The sequence below is a fragment of the Pempheris klunzingeri genome, chromosome 22, assembly GCF_042242105.1.
Source record: "Pempheris klunzingeri isolate RE-2024b chromosome 22, fPemKlu1.hap1, whole genome shotgun sequence".
Taxonomy (NCBI): domain Eukaryota; kingdom Metazoa; phylum Chordata; class Actinopteri; order Acropomatiformes; family Pempheridae; genus Pempheris; species Pempheris klunzingeri.
This window is the reverse complement of record NC_092033.1, coordinates 8,233,430-8,252,504: the sequence shown is the minus strand read 5'-3', so window position 1 is coordinate 8,252,504 and position 19,075 is coordinate 8,233,430. Positions and strand designations below refer to the sequence as shown.

Here is a 19,075-nt window from a genome sequence, read left to right as displayed (position 1 = left end):
TTGCTCCCACTGATGTTAAACTCTCGAGCTTTACAAAATAAGAGTCTCCCAGCAGGGGTGTAATCGTCAAACCAACTAAAACCTCCGAGCTTGATAGCATACTGTGACTTAAAATAATATTGCATTGTAGCAGGCATTCCTTTCATAGTAATTATGCAGTAGAGACACAGCAAAATATCACCAAACTTCTACTGTGGAAACCATTTGAGGCTCGAGCAATTGCAAAGTGTAAATCCAGGATGCTACCTGGCAACCAAAACAGCTCCAGTGAGTAAAAGCAAGTAAATACGCTCAGTTTTCATTTTGAGTTCTTTGCCTCCGATGTTTCCACTCCACTGACAAAAAGTCAAATGGCACTGAGTTGGTGGCATCATTAAAGGTTTGACTTCTTTCAGACATGATTAACAGAAAGCGCATCACCAGAACTAAAGCAAAGTGGCTCTATGATTATTCACAGCTTCAACCAAACTTGCTTAACAGTAAAATTGTTGCATTACTATTCATGAGAAATGGAAAATATTCCCCAAAACAGGAAAAAGCAATGTTTTTTGTACAAACTTTACAAAGTAACCTTTTCATGTATTTATGTGAGTCCAGAACACCCATTCCCAGTCAAAGTTTGTACCAGATATGATTCATTTGCATTGACAAATGAAAAGAAAAGAGGAAAGGGTGTCAAAGGCCTTGAATCTCAAACCCTCATAACTCCATTATCACTTCCATCATTTTCACCATCATCATCATCACCACCACTACAATCACCACCACCAACACCATCTCTAACACTGTGATGCCCTCATGTTAAAATATATATTTCTAATTTTTGGTTTACAGTCATTTCTATGGTGCAGCGTCAGAATAACAGTGGGAATATTGTGGGAGTGCATTAGACAATATTCATACCTTTTGCAGACATGGCATGAGGAGGCATTCCCAATAGTTCTGCTGGCCTCGAAAATGCAACATAAAAGTCAACGTCTTTCCTAGTGGGATAAAAAAAAATGGATAGCAATGGGTTAAACTAGAGGAAAAAGATGGCTCCTGCAATGGTTGTACACCTTTGCAGTGTGTTTTTTTATGCTGCTCTTGACACTAAAAGGCCCTGAAAACCTATTTTCTCAATCAGCGTCTTATTCTGAGTGATGAGTTCCTACATGAAAATGAATGCTTATACCAGAGGTTTGGACTAAAGTTTTGGTTATTTTACCAGAGAAATTTCTGTATTTCTTGTTGTTTCTCTGTTCTCTTCCCACCAGTTTGAAATGGGCCGGGCTAAGTTAGAAAAAAGAACTTCTTTGCATCAATCAGGATTCAGCAAACTTTCGAATCAGGATCTGATAACAGTGGATGGGTTGTTTGGTCATTAACTGATACTAACCCCACCCACACAATCCTGACAAAGCAGGCTGAACAAAACTTATTTGCGGCAAAGTTTTCAGGGGTTTTAAAGCATATAAATGCATAGTATCTGAGTGGTAAATATTCTATTCATGCATGTGGTCATGGCTCTGCAGTCTATCTAATCAGTTTGGGGCTTGCATGTCCATATGTTGTGGTAATTTCACTGCAAATCTATGTCAAGTTTTTGGGAGATGCTGTATATAATATAGTTAGAGAAACAGAACAGAGTGTGTTGTTTCTCAATATTCACTGAATTATCATAAAATTGTGCTCAAACCAGGGCAGGAGACTTAGATGGCCACAGCATCATTATTAGTTTTGGTAAAAACAAATCTGTATTTCACGAGAGATCCATCAACATTAAAAGAAAGTTACTTTAGCTCACTGTACCAATGTGTCCTCTGCTGACAGTATCCTGCACCTGGGCCTCTAAAGTACAGAGTGGTCCAAGCTTCAAATACAATCTTCAACATTTCCCTCCTTAAAACTGAAAAAAAAAAAAAAATGGCACTGATAAACTCATGTCCGCTCCATCTGTCATCATGTTGGTGGTGTAACCAGGCCTTAGACACAGTCAGGCCTCACGTGTAAGTAAAGCACAGCAAAGGGCCTCACTCCACAGAAACAACACTGGCTTCAAACCTTTTTCAATCCTCAGTGGTCAGTCTCACTGGTTTAAATGGCAGCAGCGTTCTGCTCAATTCACATTTCTATCAATTCAAAGAGCAAAGTCCGATTTTCAATTTTTTCAATCCAACATGGGGAAACATTCTTGCCTCTTGGGAGCGAAAACACTCTCGAACAGTTGAAATCAAAGAGAATTAACCACAAACCAGCCGTAGCGCTCACAGTAGCAGCCAACAACAGCCCATATTACCGCACGTTCAATCTACTGCATGCCTGCTCCACTAACACCAGGTCCAATCATCAGCACTGACTTCAAAGTGACACCCCAAAACTCTCCACACATGCTGTCAAGTGTGCTTACTTTAACCCAAGACCTCAACTCCCCACGAAACAAGCAACAGGAAGGATGCAAGGCACTAATAAGTACCTCCAGTATTCACCGGAGGCTCTAGAAGGGTCAGGGGGAGCGAAAGAAAGCAAAAGTAAAAGACAGACCTTTTTTTTTCAAGTACATTAAAATGGACACCATTGGTTTATACATTCACATTCATCTAACAAAACCAGGGAAGAAAGGGAATAGGAGGGCTATTTAAAGTGTCTGATATATAAGTACTGTATTAAGAAAAAAAAATAGCTAGCATTACTTTATTATCTAAATATCAACTATCCTGCCGTTCACCCGGTTTGTCTTTATAATCAGGCTTGGAGGTCAGTTTCGACTTTCAATTCAATCAGTTATAAAGATTAACTGAAACTGCAGTTGATTAGTTGTCAGTAAGGCATTTGTTTTGGATCGTGTCCTCACTAAGTGGACGTGAGGACGAGTATTGAAGGGAGGGATTTTTCATTTTCACATTTTGATGAGAATCCATTTGCTGAGAGCAGTGAATTGAAAGTGAAAGGACCCCAAACCGTTCTCTGTATGCTTTTTTTTTTTTAATTTGTGACATTTCACCCTAAAACTAATGTTGTCCAACAACATTCGCTAATAATAAACAACAATAATCACAGTGTTTCCACATCGTACACCGATGTGCGCGTATAACAGGTCCATCGACAGAACATGTTCTTGTTTTTGTTTCTTTTTAAATAGAATAATCATTAACAACAATAATTATGACAATAATGTACATTGCAATCAACTCAACACAAATGTTGAAACCAACCTAATGATGATAGTGAGAACTGAGGCATTAGTCTGTGAATCTACGCCTGTTAAACCGCTGCTACGCCTCCAACAATGTCATGTATTTACATGAGTCTGTGCGTGACTGTGTGTGTATGCAGGTGTGTGTTTATATGAATGTCTCATGCACTGTGTGTGTGTGTGTGTGAGAGAGAGTGTGTCAGATTGCTAGCTGGGGGCAGCAAGCAAAACAAAACCCAACAAAACAAAACCAAAAAGAAAAAAAACACAAACTCAAAACAACAAAATGGAATCATCATAGCTGACATTCTTAAAAATAAACAGACACAAACTGTACAGGGACTCTATATTATTCAGGTAACAAGGCCACTTTTTCACGCTGAGTTCTCTCATGTTTGGGCTTTTTTTTTTTTCTCTAAAAGGTTTCTGCTGTTATTGCTTCAAATGGCAACAGAGAGACGGAGAGAGGGATGGAGGAAGAGGAGGAGTCGGGATGGTGAAGAGGCGTTTGGCGTGCAGAAGCATCTGCCATGTCCATTCAGTACTTTAGCGACAGTGCACACAGCCAGTATGATCCTGCAGTGGAACACGAAACAGAAGATGTGCCTAGCTGTTATTTAATACAAACACTCTCTTTCTGCTCATCTACTTTCTTCCCTCCATCTCTCTCCATCTGTTTGAATGGTTTGTCAGAACAAGGGGGGCGGGGGGGGGGACACAGAAGGTAACAGAGGAGCAGCTCTCATGATTTTTCTCAAGCCTATGAGTCAAAAACCCCACCAAGTGCTGGACAATACCGACTCCAAACCAGGCTTAAGGTCAGCCCAGTTCCAGACGCTCAAATTCTCTGATTTGTTGTTGATTTTTTGTGCTTTTTTATGCTGCTATGTGCAGCGTTCATTCTAAGCATGAATTCAAAGGACGCAAAATGATGTAAAGTAACGGTAAAAACATTACCACTGCTTGATTTCAGAGTGTTATATCGTTTATGCATCATTTGATGTTGAAACCCAACACTAAGTCATATGATCTTAATGTGATGGCCTGCCGTGCTCCGTTCTCTATCCACCAGTAACCTCTTTACAGTGTCAATGTCATTTGTTGAGTTTTTTAAAATACGGTAAAAGTTCTAGATACTTTCAGCAACTACAGCAGTAGAAGCTATTAAGAGGTAAAGTGTGGACAAAAACACTAAAACCAATTTAGTAAAAGCTGGCCACCACATTCGTCTCCCCTCCACCGAGTAATTGTGTGACCTGCCTTGTTAAGATGTATTCAATCAATTTAGAGCACGAACTGGAACAAGTCTGACCGAGCCACAAGCGCCTACACACGATACCTCACACGTGAACAGTTATGAACACCAGTCCCACACCCTGTCGAAACCTCTTTGGCCTTGAAACATTGCACTCATAAGTCTTTTCCTTGATCCTTGAGTTTTTGGCTAGCTGTCACAAACCTACAGCCAAACACAGCAGAAAGGGAGACTGTGTGACTGCGTCTGAGTCTGTGACAGCCTCTCACGCACACGGATGGATGCCAAGCCGAGATGCATGCGGAGATGGCCGCATCCCATTCCTGATTTCTTCTCCTGGTTTCCTTTCTTCTTTTTTCCTCTTGAACAGACCAGCTTCTGTAATTTCAATCCCCTTCCTTTCCACACTCCCCCAGTTCCTCCATCCTCTCCGGCCGATCAAGCCTGTAACATTCTGTCCCACACCGGTCCGGTCCAGCCATGATTCAAACCAGCCCTCACCCCCAGCCCTATGTGGTCCGAAGGTTGGGTCCTCCTGGGTTGCTCACTGACTTCTGCAGAGCGTTTGTCAGATGGAAAGCCTGGAGCGGCCCCTGCCCGGGAATCTGGCCCTGCCCACCTACCGTGGTGGGGTAGGGGCCCAGGGGCTGGGATGTGCTGACCAGCAGAGGCCCAGGCTGTGCCGGGGCCTGGTGTGGGGTTGACAGGCCGTGAGCCGGACCAGACCATTGCGCGCTGTAGGCGGCAGTGGGGGCGTAGTGGATGAACTGGGGAGGCTGGGGCTGAGGTGGAGTGGGTGAGGCAGGGGAGTGGCACAGGGAGCCCTTGCGGACGGCCAGAGAGGTAGCGGTGGTGGGGTTTGAAGGGAGGTGGGCTGAGCCTCCAACGCTGCTGGTACACAGCTGGCTGGGAGCCGAGTACTTCCTGCCCAGACTGGCTGACTGGATAACCTGGAGATTAAGAAAGAGACAAACATCTTATATCTTATTTGGCAGATATCTGTACACTGTAACTATTATCTGTAACTGTTACGACGTTGTTTTAAGAAGCAGTTCAAGATTTATTTCTACAGTCTTGCTTTCAATTAATTTTTACCTTTAACATCATTGTTTTTTTATTTTGTTGTCTGATAGTCTTAAGAATAAGTTCAGGAATTATTGTGATCTTGCTTTTAAATCAATCTTACCTTCATTAAAATCATTGTTTTTATCTATTCTATTGTTTTATTATTCGTATTTGTTTTGCTTCTTATACCTTCCATCTTTTATACCTATTATTGATTTTGAAAAGCACTTTGAGCTTCTTTTTATGAATGAAAGGTGCTGTATAAATAAATACTATTATTACTCTTATCATCATCATTATTATTATTATTACTAGACTGATCCAAATGACACAACTGACACAAATTCAAGTTTAAAAAAAAAAATCTAAAAAACATGCATCTCTGGAGAAAAAAACTGTTCAATTCCTAAGAAATTGTTTTGGAAAATAATAGTTTCTCAAATCAATCATACTTTATATATACAGTATGTATACAGATTATATCATAGGCTAAACCTGTTGTCATAGTGTTAAAAGCTAGTTTTAAGCCCTTTTTTTTACTTTATAGTGACAGTGGAGAGAGAGAGACACAGAAAGGCGGGGGAGAGAGATAAAGGGGGGTGACACTCAGGGCTGCACTCAGTCTTGATACTTGGTACGTGCTCTACCTTGTGTATGTTCCAAAAAATCAAGTTGTCTTAAATCAAATTACAACAAACTAACTGAGACACATAAACCTGGTTGATATCACTACAGCACAGAAGCACTTTGAGGGTCTCTTTGCACATAATAAAGCTGCCATATATAACCTGCTATGTCCACTGGACTTCAAGGGAATGTGGAGACGACAAAGGAAGGAGGAAGGGCTACAACAGTGAGTCAGGTCATGGTATGATGATGTGTACTTTTAATCTAACCTCGTAGCTGTGTCCCTGTGCTGGGGCCTGCTGCAGCTGTTTGGCACTCCTCTTACCCTGAAAAAGTTATTTAGTTCAGTTTACTCACCTGTACATAACATTAAACACAAACCAATAATCATCAATCATCAATATATAAAGACTGAGCAATGCAAATGCAGGAGGGTTCAGAGCTCTTTGGCTTGTAACAAACTACTATTTAGCGTTAAGTTTCTTTCCTCTATCTGTCTTCTTGTCTGGTAAACTAAACACAGGACCTGGCGAGTCACTGCTGAGGTCTCGTGCAGTAAGATGGAACAATAAAACAAAAGTTAACCTGTGAGAGGTTCATGGCGTCTCTGGCCCAGTTGTCCACCAGTTTATGGAGGTCATCTGTGAAGGTTCCTTTCCTCTGGTGGGGGGCAGACATGCTGGGCGGCAGACACTGAGAACCTCCCTGGCTCTGACCCAAACCGCCTGAACCACTCACAGCATTGGTGCTGTTAGTCCCTGTGGAGGGAGGCGCAGAGAGAGGAAGAGAACAGCAGAGGATGTGAGATACTGTTCAAGCTGGAAAACGATAAATGATGTTATCTGAATGAGTGAGAATGCTTTTCCCGCATTGACCATGAAATGGGCCGTTAAATGGTGACAGAGGCCAGGTTTTAGGGTAGGTCAGCATGTCGACATGGACGTAGGATTATATTGTTTAGTTGTAATGATGGAAACAACGATGGCCGAGGGAAACGTGAGAAAGACTCAGATACTAGAGCAACATTTTAAAACAGAACACGGCTGCTTTTCTTGACAAATATTACAAATACTGAACCTTATATCATATTAAATATTGTCAGTCTAGCCTATATAGTCAGCCCTCTCAAGAGTCTCGTTGCTTCAGGTTAGTGATGCACTGGGCAGCCTGTAAAGCTGACATGCCCTGCAGCATTCATCCGCACGATGCAATGCAGAGCCAGTCCTGCAGTTGGTCACAGTTGCCCTTTGCACTACACCACTGATCTTCTGTTTTGGTTTATCTTTTGACCATTAGATGGCACTCAAGCTCTGCAATAGCTCTCACTTTACTTTTAGATGCCAGCCCTGACCATCAAGCTCATCAGAGCAGATTCACTGGCCACTTTGCGATGTGTGCTTTTTTTTTTTTTTTTTGCAGAGTGTCAGAATGGAAGTGCTGCACTATCGTCGCATGTAGCCTTTGTTCAAGTTAACATCAACTATCATGTGACACCTGTACCATAATCATAGCATATTCCAAGACTACACTTCTTCACATTTTCTACCAAGCCAAGAAAACTAAATCAAATCAAATCTGAGAAGCAAGAGAAGAAGGTTATAAAATACCTCAGCTCTACACATTCCCTTCAATTAAATCTGGATCCTCAACATTGACAACGTGTGCGTTTTTCACAAATAATACAGTTTTAATCATATAATCCAAGACAGTGAAAGAGAACATCAGCATTAATAAAATTTCTTTTTTTTTTATTACTATATATTTCCTTTATTTTTATATTACAAAGATCTGATTTCATTTGTAGAAAGAAAGGATCCCAAAGCCAAAATGCTGACAAAATGAGCCTGGCTATGAAATATTCATGTGATCTGCTCATAGCAGATATTAGACGAGAAAAGGCACAATATACAGAAGGTTGGACAGAACTGTCATGTCATGCTAAATAAAATGGTGGAAAATAAGTATGAGGAGACGCTGAGTCATGACTGACTGCAGCAGCATGGAATTCTGGGCAATGTAGTCAAGACCACGAGCCATGACGAGGGAGGAGAGGAAAGGGAGGGGGCCGAGTGGCTAACAGCTGTTCAGGATTGTTAGTGCGTGTTTGAAAATGTGTGTGTGTGCTTGCAGGTGCATGCACTGTCAGTTTGAATCTGTGGTAGCCAGTCAATTCAGTTGTTTCAGTCCTCAAACTGGGCGATCTTTGATGCTTCATTGTCACCTTCATGACAAAATACCAAAATTGAAATAACTGAATTGAACTGATCAAAGGCAGAGGAAGCGCAGGAGAGCAAGTGCAAGGATGGAGGAAGGGATGGATGGCAAGAGGAAAGACCAAAAAGATAGATAGTTACTACAGAGCTGGTTGCAGGGGCAGACTTTTTTCACCATCTTCCCTGTGCGGCCGGAAGACAACGATTGGAGGATTGGGAGAGAGTCAGAGTTAAACCCTGCCCACAACACCCGACAACTAAACACATTGCATCTGAGTATGATTATTTGAACTGGAAGTAGTCAATAAAACAGCAGTTTGGGGTTGAGTTGCCCAATGACATCTTAACACCGGGATCAGTACCTGTCACACAGTGCAGTGATTAAAACCCTTGAAGGTGACGTTAGACCTAAATGTTAAGAATTCATGTGGAATCTTTAAATGTGTAACTTAAAGCAATGATGCGTGTCTGGTGTGTGTCCTGTCCTCTGCACTGTGAGAAAGGCTGACCACAGATGTCAAGTCACAAGACTGCCATCTTTATACACATTAACAACCGAGTAAAGATGCTTTTCTTCTGACAAGGCAAACATATGCAGGCAACCCTCTGAGGAAGTGCAGACACCATCTTTAAGTACACTTGGTTAATATTTACTGAGGCAACAACAAAACAGGAATATAAATATTTTGTAACCGAAGCTCTTAATACTTGTGCTCAGCAGCACAGTAAACTTCCACACTCCCTCAAAGTCTTGACTGTCTAATGTGGCTTAAAGATGCTTTTGGGTAACCAACCCCTGATTCTGAGTCCTGTCTACAGCTCACAGTGCCGCACCAGAACTGGGTCCAAATTGGAATTCATACATATCCAAGTACGCCGTTTCCAAACTGCTGAATTGCTGCACACATGTCTGATTTGGTCAGCAGTAAATAAATAGAGTGAAGTCAAATAAAAGGCAATTCAGTTTTTCAGGCTGACGTTTACATGAATGAATATATGAGCTGAAAGCCAATGTTGCATTCACTTTTCCTCCTAAGCTACCCGTTTATGAACACGTTATGATTAATTAGACCCAGGTCTGTCTCTCTCCCCTCCTGGCTGTGCAGTGACAGGGGAACAGGTGAGAGAGATAGGGGTGAGGAAAGGGTGTGTGGGTAGGAAGTAAGGGAGGGAGAGAAAGGGTTTGAGCTGCACAGGGTTCAGAGGCATCCCTTCATCAATCACAAAACATTTAACCAACACTACATATTAGCATTATAATATGACTTGAAGAAAACAATATAAAAATATAAATAAATAAAGACTGATGCACAGAACTGTGCTTAAATGAATGAATCAACACAATTAGAATTTAATTAGAACAAATTGATTTCCTATGAAAAACAAAATTGTATGACAGAAATCGCAAGTCATCAGGTCTCAGCTCGTCTTTCCTTGTCAGTCTGCAAAGGTTAGACAGGGAAGCGGCCAGGATTTGAAATCCAGATGGACGTACAAACAAAACCCCTATCTTTAATTTATTAGCACTACAGATGGCATGGCTTGTTTGTTGGTTGCCTGTGATGCTGCTGGCTGCTTAAAGCATGGACTTGAAGTTTTTGGTTTGGCTGTTATCAGGGTGCCAGGGAGCATAAGCTAAATGGCTAAAATGTAAACATACAGCACAATGAAGCTACTCGCAAAATCCATGTGCATTTTAGCTGCTGTTACGAAGGCTCTTTTCCACCAGCTCCTTTCTAAGGGACTGAACTTTTCTGTACTTTTTGTTTTAAAAAGGGACAGACTATTTAATTTAATTGTATTTTATTGTGTTTTCTGTTCAATTTTGTATTTCAATATTTTGTATTGTTGTGACTTGACCTCTGTACCGCACTCTGGCACAACAATTTCCTCCGGGATAAATAAAGTCATTCTTATTCTTATTCTTAACTTGTGTCTGCTATCCAGCCTGCCTACTGAGACTGATTACTGACCGACTTTTATATCAAAATTAGTTTATTTGGCAGCACTGTAAACTAATACACCAGTTATTATTCTGTTGAATTTCTGACAAGATTATAACTAGATAACTTACTATTATTAGACTATACCTTAACAGTTCCCTGTATTGAATTTCGCTGGTTGATCTAAATAAGTTTTATGTTACAGAATCACAATTGCTGGTTTGTGATTTGGCTGGATCACTTCACGTGGCCTCTAGAAAGCAACGAAACAGCTCATAATGAAAATGGCAGATCATCTGTTGACAGCCTTTTGAATTGTAATTATAGACAGTAAACTGTTTGTTGTGTCCTTACTATCAATTATGGTGGTATTATTTTATTTTTGACAAAGCTGTTACTCACTGCAGCCAAAGTGCACGAGGTTGGCTCTGATTATGAAGTTAAAAGATCACTAATTTGTCAAGGAAGACTAATAAAGAAAGAATGACAGGGAGAAAGTCATAAAGAATACTGAGAGAAAGAGAGAGAGAGTGGGAAGAAGTAGTTCAAAAAGTAAGTAAAGGTGACCATGGGAAGCTATGGGATGTAAGAAAGACTATATTTGTCATTGTCTTAACTTTCTGTGTCCTGCAGTAAGCTTTTATCTCTGAATTTTATATTTTCTTCAACATAGACAATAAAGATGTTTGTAGGCTAGTAATAAATAAACAGTAGTAATAAATAAGCTGCTAATTTTATCTACAGGGGGCAGCAAGCCTACTTATTCATTCTGCAAATACTGCTGTGAGCTGCAGCTCTCAGGTGTGACGGTGTGTAAAATTATATAAACCCAGATGCTCGGCTTATTTTTTCTAGGTGAATAAATGTTTTCTGCTAATGGCTGCAAAGTTGCTTTTTTTGGAGACATCATTTTTCTGCAGGACACTGGAGATATCAGAAGCAGAGGGTCTTCCCCCATCAATGAAGGAAACCCATGGGAAGACAGGACGACCATGACTTGACAGATAGGAGTAAAAAAATAAGAACAAAAGTAAGTACCGACGACGGGTTAAAAGAGAAGAGCAAAGAAATAAAGCGTTACACACAAAGAGCCAAGCAGGGCGTACTCAGAAAGCGCGTCCTCCTGCCGCCAGGCTTGAAGGCCAAACGCTCCGAACCCCAGCTGAACTTTACACAGCCTGAAGAGAGGGAGGGAAGGAAGAGGAGGAGAGAAGAGGTGAGGAAACAGAAGAGGAGAGTGCAGAGAAGGGAGGGAAGATGGAGAGAAAGGGAGAGGTGAAGACGAAAAAAAGGAAAGACAATGAGAGCAACAAAGAGAGAGAGCGGGGAGAGAAAAACAGAGACAAGAGGGAAATAGAGACAGGCAAGAGGAAGACAGAGGATGAGAAGGAAGGAAAGAGACACACAGGTGAAGAATACACAGGAAGAATGTAACAGTCAGTTAGCCATCACACAGCTTTACACAGAGAGAGAACAAAGATAGAGAGCGATGTGAGAGGTGTCTTGTTGTGAGGGAGTGAAGACAAACCAACTGCATGCATTTGTGTTTGTCTGTACGCAAAGTATTTCTTATGTTGTGGGGAAGCTTGTGAGTCCTGGAGAAGCAGTCTGGGATTTGCCATCGCTTGCCTACCTGGGGTGGGAGCACACAGGCTGGGCACAGAGAGCGCCGCATCGCTGGTGTAGGCCGAACACAGGTTGTTGCTGGAGGGAGAGGGTTTGAGTGGCTGGAGCAAAGCGCTGCTGCCCGAATCGGCTAATCCTCCTGGGGCTAACAGAGCCAGCTGGCCGGGGTACATGGTGGGGACGCTCTGGGCGGATAAAGTGCTGCCTGGAGATAGCACAGGGCATAGGCAGGAGAGGACAGGGCAGGAACGACACACCACAGAGACCAGAGACACACACACACACACACACCCAAAGATAACGGACAGATGAGACACCCGTCACCCCAGACATTTACATAGACACACACACACAACCACACAGAAAAAGACAGACAGGGAAAGCAATCAGAAATGTTCAAGCTCTGAGCCTGCTCCAGCGTACACCCACATGCACGTGTAGCCAAGCAGATAAACACACACACACACACACACACACATATATGTGCACATGGATGCATAAACACAGAGACGATGTAACGTTAGGGTCAAAGTTTTTGACCATCCTGTAGTGTAGTGGACTTTAAGATTAAGGTGAATATTTTGGTGATTCAGAGGTGCAGGGTTAAATGGTCAGTTCGGCCAAATTACAAAAATTACGCATTTTCCCTCCTCTGGTCGTCTCTAGTCATGCGGATATTTTTGGTTTCATTTATCCAGGCAAAGACAAAGAGACTATAGCCATAACAGCAGACTAGCAACGTGAGTCTATACTTGTTGCAGGTAGAGCAGCACTTGAGCTACACGCTAAGCTCAACATGCCAACATGCTGACGATGCCAATGCTAACATACCTATGTTCATGTTAGAACAGCAAGTTAGCATGGTCACATCTGCTAATTCGCACTAATTAACACATTGGCATTAGTTTTGTGGGTTTTTGATCATAAATCAAAGCATAAGATAAAAAAGTGTCAATGGCAACTGTTGTCAGTTGCCATTGACATAAAGGTCTGTGGGTTATCTTGAGTGACTAAGACATTGTTTCTGAAAGGAGATGAAATTTACCACTATTGTGTTGGGGTGGAGGCAGAAATCTTAGCGAAGGATACCTCAGATCCTGAACAAATCAAACCAATCACTGCATGGCTAGTTACTACTAGAGGTAAGTAAGAAATGCTGTTACTCTGGACTATGGGTATATTACTCTGTAGCATAAATGTTTAAACAAGAGCCTACCTGGCTGTAAAGGACTCTTGCTGCCGTGCGTGGAGCTGGTTCTGGACGATTTGGAGGATTTGCTTTTGGTAGGTCGTCTCCTCCTGCCAGTCAAAGCTATAACTGGAGGAAGCACTGCTGCTGGAGGAACCTACACCAAGACAAAAGCATGACTGTTTGTTTGCTTCATACTATTTGTGGTGTGAATTTACAGTGTCAGCACTGATGTAACTAAGGGGGGTTACCTTTCCTAGTTTAGTAAAGAGACACTCTATTTCCTCCTTCTGGCGGGAGTGGAGGGCCTGAATCTCACGCATGTGCCTGGTGGTAGAAAGAGGAAATATGAGGAACAAAATATTGACAGGCGAAAGAAAGAGAGAGAAATAATGAAGGTGAGAAAACAAAGACAGAGGATGAGGACCTAGTTTTCTAGGAACTGCTGAATATCCCTTTTCAAAAAAAAGAGGAAAGAGCAAGAGAGAGAGATGTACTGAGGGAAAGTGGGTGGTTAACCTCATTCTTGAAGGTGAGGAAAAGAACGAAGAGAAAAGAGAAGCAGAGCACAGCCTTCTATTTTTAGGGGCACAGGTGGAGAAGAAAGACAAGCGCAAAATCTAGTCTTCTTCAAAGTAGTTAATAAAGAAGAGGTGAGAGAGAGGTGAAAGTTGTGGTAGTGTTGTAGAGCATCAGAACTGTCTGTGCTCTGAGATTTTTGAGAAGACTGGAAGGGGTAATGTACTTGTCTCTGAGGCGGCTGACTTCTCTTTTGAAGTCTTCATCCTCAAATTCAGAGTCGTTGTCACTGCTGATGTAGGAGTTGTTGAAGGAGTTGTTGTTTAGACTCAGCAGTGAGGCTTTATGAGTGGAGTCTGGACTCAAAATCTGCCTGGGTTCACTGGGTCCATTAGCAGCCTGGGCAGCGGGTGTAGAGCTCTGCCTGGACTCGAGGCTCTGCTCCTGGGCACGACTGACTGAGAATCTACCAACACGGGCCTCTGTGTTAGGGGTGACCTGAAATAAAAGAACACAATATTCGATGATTTAATGTGTGAATAGTGGGACAAACAACAGAGGGAAGGAATGGCTGCTTTTTTAGTTTCTGTAGTGCCTGTAGCACAGAAACCCGTCGCTCATTACACTACAAGATCAAAAACAGGAAACAGGAAATACCTGGAAGCGTCCGATGGTAGTGGTGGGCTTAGGAGAGGGGCAGGGTGAGGTGAAGGGGGAGGGCTGGTGGGACCCTCCAGGAGTCTTTTGAGGGAGTCCGTCCACAACGTCTCCTCCTTGTCCTCCTCCCCCTTTCAGAGGAGAAGTGGAGTCTTTGTGCAGTGTATTCTCCGGGCTGGACAGACTGGAGGAGGATGAGGAGGAAGACGACGAGGAGGACGACGTGGTGGAGGAAGATTCGGTGCAGGCCCGAGGTTTGACAGCAGGCTCTTCAGTAGCCAATGACACCTGATCAGTGAGGAAGGGGACAACGCAACAGTAAAAAAAAAGGACCATACAGAAACATACAGCATTACTTAGCTGTTACTCTTACACTGCTCAACAGGCTTTCTTTGTCATTCAAATCATACGACTTTTCCAGTATCCTTTTGTATTACGTCTTGGTTTTTCTTTTAAGTTTACGGAACGGTAGACAGGTCTGCTTTACAGGGTTTGTTGTGAGCAAACAAACTGAAAGCTGCCGATCTAAAGCAATGACACAAATGTGAAACAAGTTGTTAGACACTAGAAATGATGAAGATGCTTGCTTTTTTCCTGTGTAATTTAACAGATTCTCAGACTATTCCTGTAACTTCCTTCCTTCTCTAACTTTCTTGACACTGTATCAAAATTGTGTAATAACTCTGAACAATTACTCAGAGTCTGGGGAGTAAACTTCAACCGAGGCAACAAATCCAGGCACTGAAGTGTTCACAGCCTGAAATACAGTTTTCAGCCCTAAGATCCGGCCTTCTTTTAGTATGTCACCCTTAGACCCATGGAAAAGGAAATGGGTGGGTATTCAAGTGTGGTCTGTAGTGTGAGGGAACGCTTGCCTGAAATCTTCCCAGTTTGATTCCACCTGAAGGATGAACAGGAGAGGACACAGTTTCTTCCTCCTGAGAGAAGGGAACTGAAAGAAGGATGGCATAAATATTAGATAAAAGACAGACATAGGGACAGCTACATAAATGAATAGATTTATACATATACATATATAATATACATACTTTGTCCCACTGAAGGTATGCCACTGTGAGACGCCTGAGGTTGGCATGGAGAGAGAACAATATGGGTTAGTATAGAATTACAGCAATACATATAATGTCAGATTATAATACGGCTTAGTTGAATACTCAATTCTGATTGGTCAATTCTGATATTCTACGGCCTGTTATTTCTGTACAGCAGACCGCTGCTATGGACGCAGTTCTGACAGCAGAAGCAACAAAATCATTTTTAGATCAAAATTTTGTGTCAAAATATTGATTTCTTCAGTATGAAGCCATGTAATAAGCGGGATAGTGTGCAGCGAGTCGGTCCTGCATCAGCCTGTCGGGGTTCGTTTTGTAATAATGACCGGCTTACATAATATCCAAACGTGCGTGTTTTACCTGTGTGTGTGTGCTGACAGGAACAGTCTCTGGGCTCAGTGCTCTTCTCAACTGAGCATCCAGGTCCTCCAGTGGCTGCTGGGACTGGAAAGAGACGAACACATTTTCAGATACACACCCAAAAATAACAGAGGCATAGAAGTAAACACACACAGGTAAGACCACTAAAGTTGATTAGCAACACAAGCACAGATCAGCCAAAAGAACACGTTTATGGCTACTAGGGTTGCACCATAATTCAGTATTATTTTGTACTGAGATTTAGTATGACTTAAAAGGATATTTTGAAATTTCAGTTATTTAATTGTATTACTCTTAAGATTATCATCCCCTTGTTAATACTGAAATAATGATGTCAACCATAATGCCAAGCACTGGTGACAGAACAAAGCTCTGCTCCGTCATCTCCTGATACTGCCACTGAAAAAGCACACACACAATAGTTCCCCGTCTCTCTTGGTCTGAAATGTCTTTTGTTGTAAAACTTCAAATTGTACTCAAGTGGGTACAGTTTCAAAGCTAGAGCATTGTCAAAAGGCATTATTCCTCTAAATATTACCAAATCAGACCCCTCCTGTGCCATCACACACGCACACAAGCATAGGTAAGACGATGTAGAAGGCATACGAGGTATTCTGTTCTCCTGAGCAATTTAACTGCCATTAAAAAATAAATCATTAAAATCAAATCCCCTGTGAGCTGCGACAGTGGGATTATCTTAATCAAACAGGACAAGTCTCGCCCCTTGAGAGTTACATAAGGGGGGAGAAGTGGCTCTCAGCCGCTTGGCAGGTCAGATTTTTCATAAAAGAGCTACAAGTTATATCTCACCATTCAGCGGCTAAATGGAAGCTCTATTTTTAGACGGCAGCATTCACAGCCACAACAAAACAGTCTGGAAATTAAAGTCAGTCCGCTGTCTTCTCTGCCCTGAAGTCCTCAACCTGTCTCTCTCCCACCCCTGCCTCTCTTTGTCCAATTGTGTTCCCAAGCCTCTCGCCCATGCTCTTAAGCAGCTTCTCTCCGATCCCACTCTCTCTCTTATCATTATTCTTAAGTAAATGTAAAATAGGCTTTCTTGCATCTATTTGATGTTGAATTCGTCTCCCTTCTTTTGGGGTGATATGGGTTTATGATGGAGATGAAACATATTGTTTGTTTGAGTTTTTTTCTTTTGGTGTTTTGTCACATAAGTTTAGGTTTTACTGGCTAATAAAATTTCCAAAATGCACTATGAATGGGGTCTTTTTGCACAGCAGAAGCATCATCTACACGCAACAGTTACAACATGGAACTGTAATCATAAGCATGACGGGCTGAATATGAAGAGGGTATTGCATTGCAGTGGAAACAGAAATCTAAAAATGAACAAAAAAAAAACACCTGTATAAGACAAGGTCCAGGGAAAGATGGCAGCAGTTCTGAAGGAGGGGAACTTGCCTAATCACAGAGAAAGAGAGGTGATAAGAAGACAGAGTGGAGAAAAGATTTGTAGAGGAGGTTATAAGAATGGTGTTCATTGTGAAGAATGTGAAAAGTTTCCATGCCAGATGAGTTGTAAGGAAAGTGAGTAGAAACATGGAAGACCTACACAAAATATCAAGTCATCTGTGACTTTTTAACCTTTAAAGGTGTAGTACTACAAATTAACTGGGCAGCTTCTCCTAAAAACAAACGCTGGCCTGCTTGCTGACCACAGAATTAAATAAACAATACAACAACAAATTATTTAAATAGATCTTAGAAATTGTATTGCTCTCTACAGTTAAAGTGGATCACTCACCGGTACCCTGGATAAAGGGGTTTTGGATGGAGTGGTAGGGCCAAAGGATGAAGCAGGGATGACTGTGGAGACTGAAATCATGGAGCAAAATGATTAAAAGACAGGTTAAAAGACAACAGCACATAATCAGAAGCACATATTCATCTACCCACCAATCTGTGCTGGGGTGGAGATCGATGTTCCAGGGCCCTGGATTGGAGCAGGGGGCCCCAGCACCAAGCTGGAGGGGGGCTGAGGAGGATTGCCTGGCTGGCTGGAGCCAGGTGTGGTGACAGATGTGCTGGAGGTAGAGCAGGGGCCCATTGTGGACGAGGTACCTGCCACGGAGGCTCCGGAGGCAGGGTCAGCAGCTAAGATGTCTCCCTGGGTGGATGGCACCCCTCCACCGAGGTCCATGAAGAGGGACCGCAGCTTCTTCTCCAGGGCCTGGATGTCGTCCGGTTTGCCTTGAGACTCAGCGGATGCCTCACACCTGAGAAAAATTGAGACTTCAAGTAGGACACAAGCAAATGTACAAGAACTACAAAAACTACACCCTAATATATATAATCCAACTAAAAAAAGATTGTTGTCAGTTGGTCACTCTTTCAGTCGGTACCAAAAAAGTAGAGACCACCTCTCACCTTGCATCACATTCCCCACAGTGCGTGTGTGTCTGCCCGGGCAGGGCTGCTGTCTGCGGCTGGGAGTGGACCAAGGTTGGTTGGACTGAAGGAACATTGGTGGTCACTGGCTGGAGCCCCACAGTGGAGGAGGAGGTGGAGGAAGAGGAGGAGGAGGGAGGGGGAGTGGGGTGGGAGGCGGCAGAGGGAGCGAGCTGGGGGCCTGGGATGGCCGTTGTGGGGATGACAGAAGAGGAGAGGGAAGGAGTGGAGGAGGAGGTGGGAGAAGCTGATGGATGATCGGAGGAGACTTCACCGGCAATATGAGTGGAGGAGGGAGGGGAGGATACAAGGGGAACACTCTGGGCGGGAGGAGGGGAGGTGAGCACTGGTGGGGGGATGCTGGCTGGTGGTGAAGTGGAAGGTACTGAAGTAGCAATGACAGCAGAAACAGATTGAGACTGAGTCTGGGTGAAAGCCTGAATTTGCGCTTGGCCCTGGACCTGCACCTGTCCCTGGGTTTGGGACACGGCCTGCATCCCCGGCTGCGGGAGTCCCTTTGACTGAAGGATGGACTGATTCACCACAGTGGGAGGAGGGGAGGAGGAACAAGGAGGGCTGAGGCAGACAGCGGGCACAGGGGATGGGGTGGACGAGGAGGAGGAAGGGGGAGGAAGAGAGGGCTCCAAGACTTGCTCCTGTGCCTGGTTTAAATTAGAAGGGACAAGTCCAGCAGTAGCATCCACAGCAGGAGTGACTGTGCTAGCCTGTGGAGAGACTGAGGCTGCTGCAGGCTGCAGAGGAGGGTGGGTGGAGTGGATAGAAGCTGGGGCGGTGCTTGGTCCAGCATCAAACTGATTCTGGTTCTGTCTGAGCTCAGAGAAGGCTTGCTGTAAGCTGATTGCTCCAGCAGACTGGGACAATATCAAGCCTTGGCCTGGGGGCTGAGATGGAGCTGGGGTTGGTGGGACTGCAAAAAAGACATAAC

At 43.1% G+C, this 19,075-nt stretch overlaps 2 protein-coding genes across 2 annotated transcripts in view; both read right to left on the bottom strand.

Annotated features, from left to right (window-relative positions):
* Positions 1-19,075, bottom strand: part of LOC139221584 (proline-rich protein 5-like) — a 255,194-nt gene that overhangs the window by 28,253 nt on the left and 207,866 nt on the right. The window lies entirely within an intron of this gene.
* Positions 2,884-19,075, bottom strand: part of wnk1b (WNK lysine deficient protein kinase 1b) — an 81,520-nt gene continuing 65,328 nt past the window's right edge. Inside the window, exons 21-37 of the mRNA XM_070853492.1 lie at positions 18,109-19,057; positions 17,638-17,957; positions 17,486-17,556; positions 17,086-17,142; positions 15,703-15,786; positions 15,319-15,352; positions 15,145-15,221; positions 14,270-14,557; positions 13,839-14,110; positions 13,345-13,420; positions 13,121-13,250; positions 11,912-12,109; positions 11,385-11,456; positions 8,477-8,518; positions 6,708-6,880; positions 6,392-6,448; positions 2,884-5,380 (exon numbers count right to left, since the gene is read on the bottom strand). Coding sequence (XP_070709593.1) covers positions 4,940-5,380; positions 6,392-6,448; positions 6,708-6,880; positions 8,477-8,518; positions 11,385-11,456; positions 11,912-12,109; positions 13,121-13,250; positions 13,345-13,420; positions 13,839-14,110; positions 14,270-14,557; positions 15,145-15,221; positions 15,319-15,352; positions 15,703-15,786; positions 17,086-17,142; positions 17,486-17,556; positions 17,638-17,957; positions 18,109-19,057 — 3,341 coding nt within the window. The 3' untranslated portion in view covers positions 2,884-4,939. The remainder of the gene's footprint in view (positions 5,381-6,391; positions 6,449-6,707; positions 6,881-8,476; positions 8,519-11,384; positions 11,457-11,911; positions 12,110-13,120; positions 13,251-13,344; positions 13,421-13,838; positions 14,111-14,269; positions 14,558-15,144; positions 15,222-15,318; positions 15,353-15,702; positions 15,787-17,085; positions 17,143-17,485; positions 17,557-17,637; positions 17,958-18,108; positions 19,058-19,075) is intronic.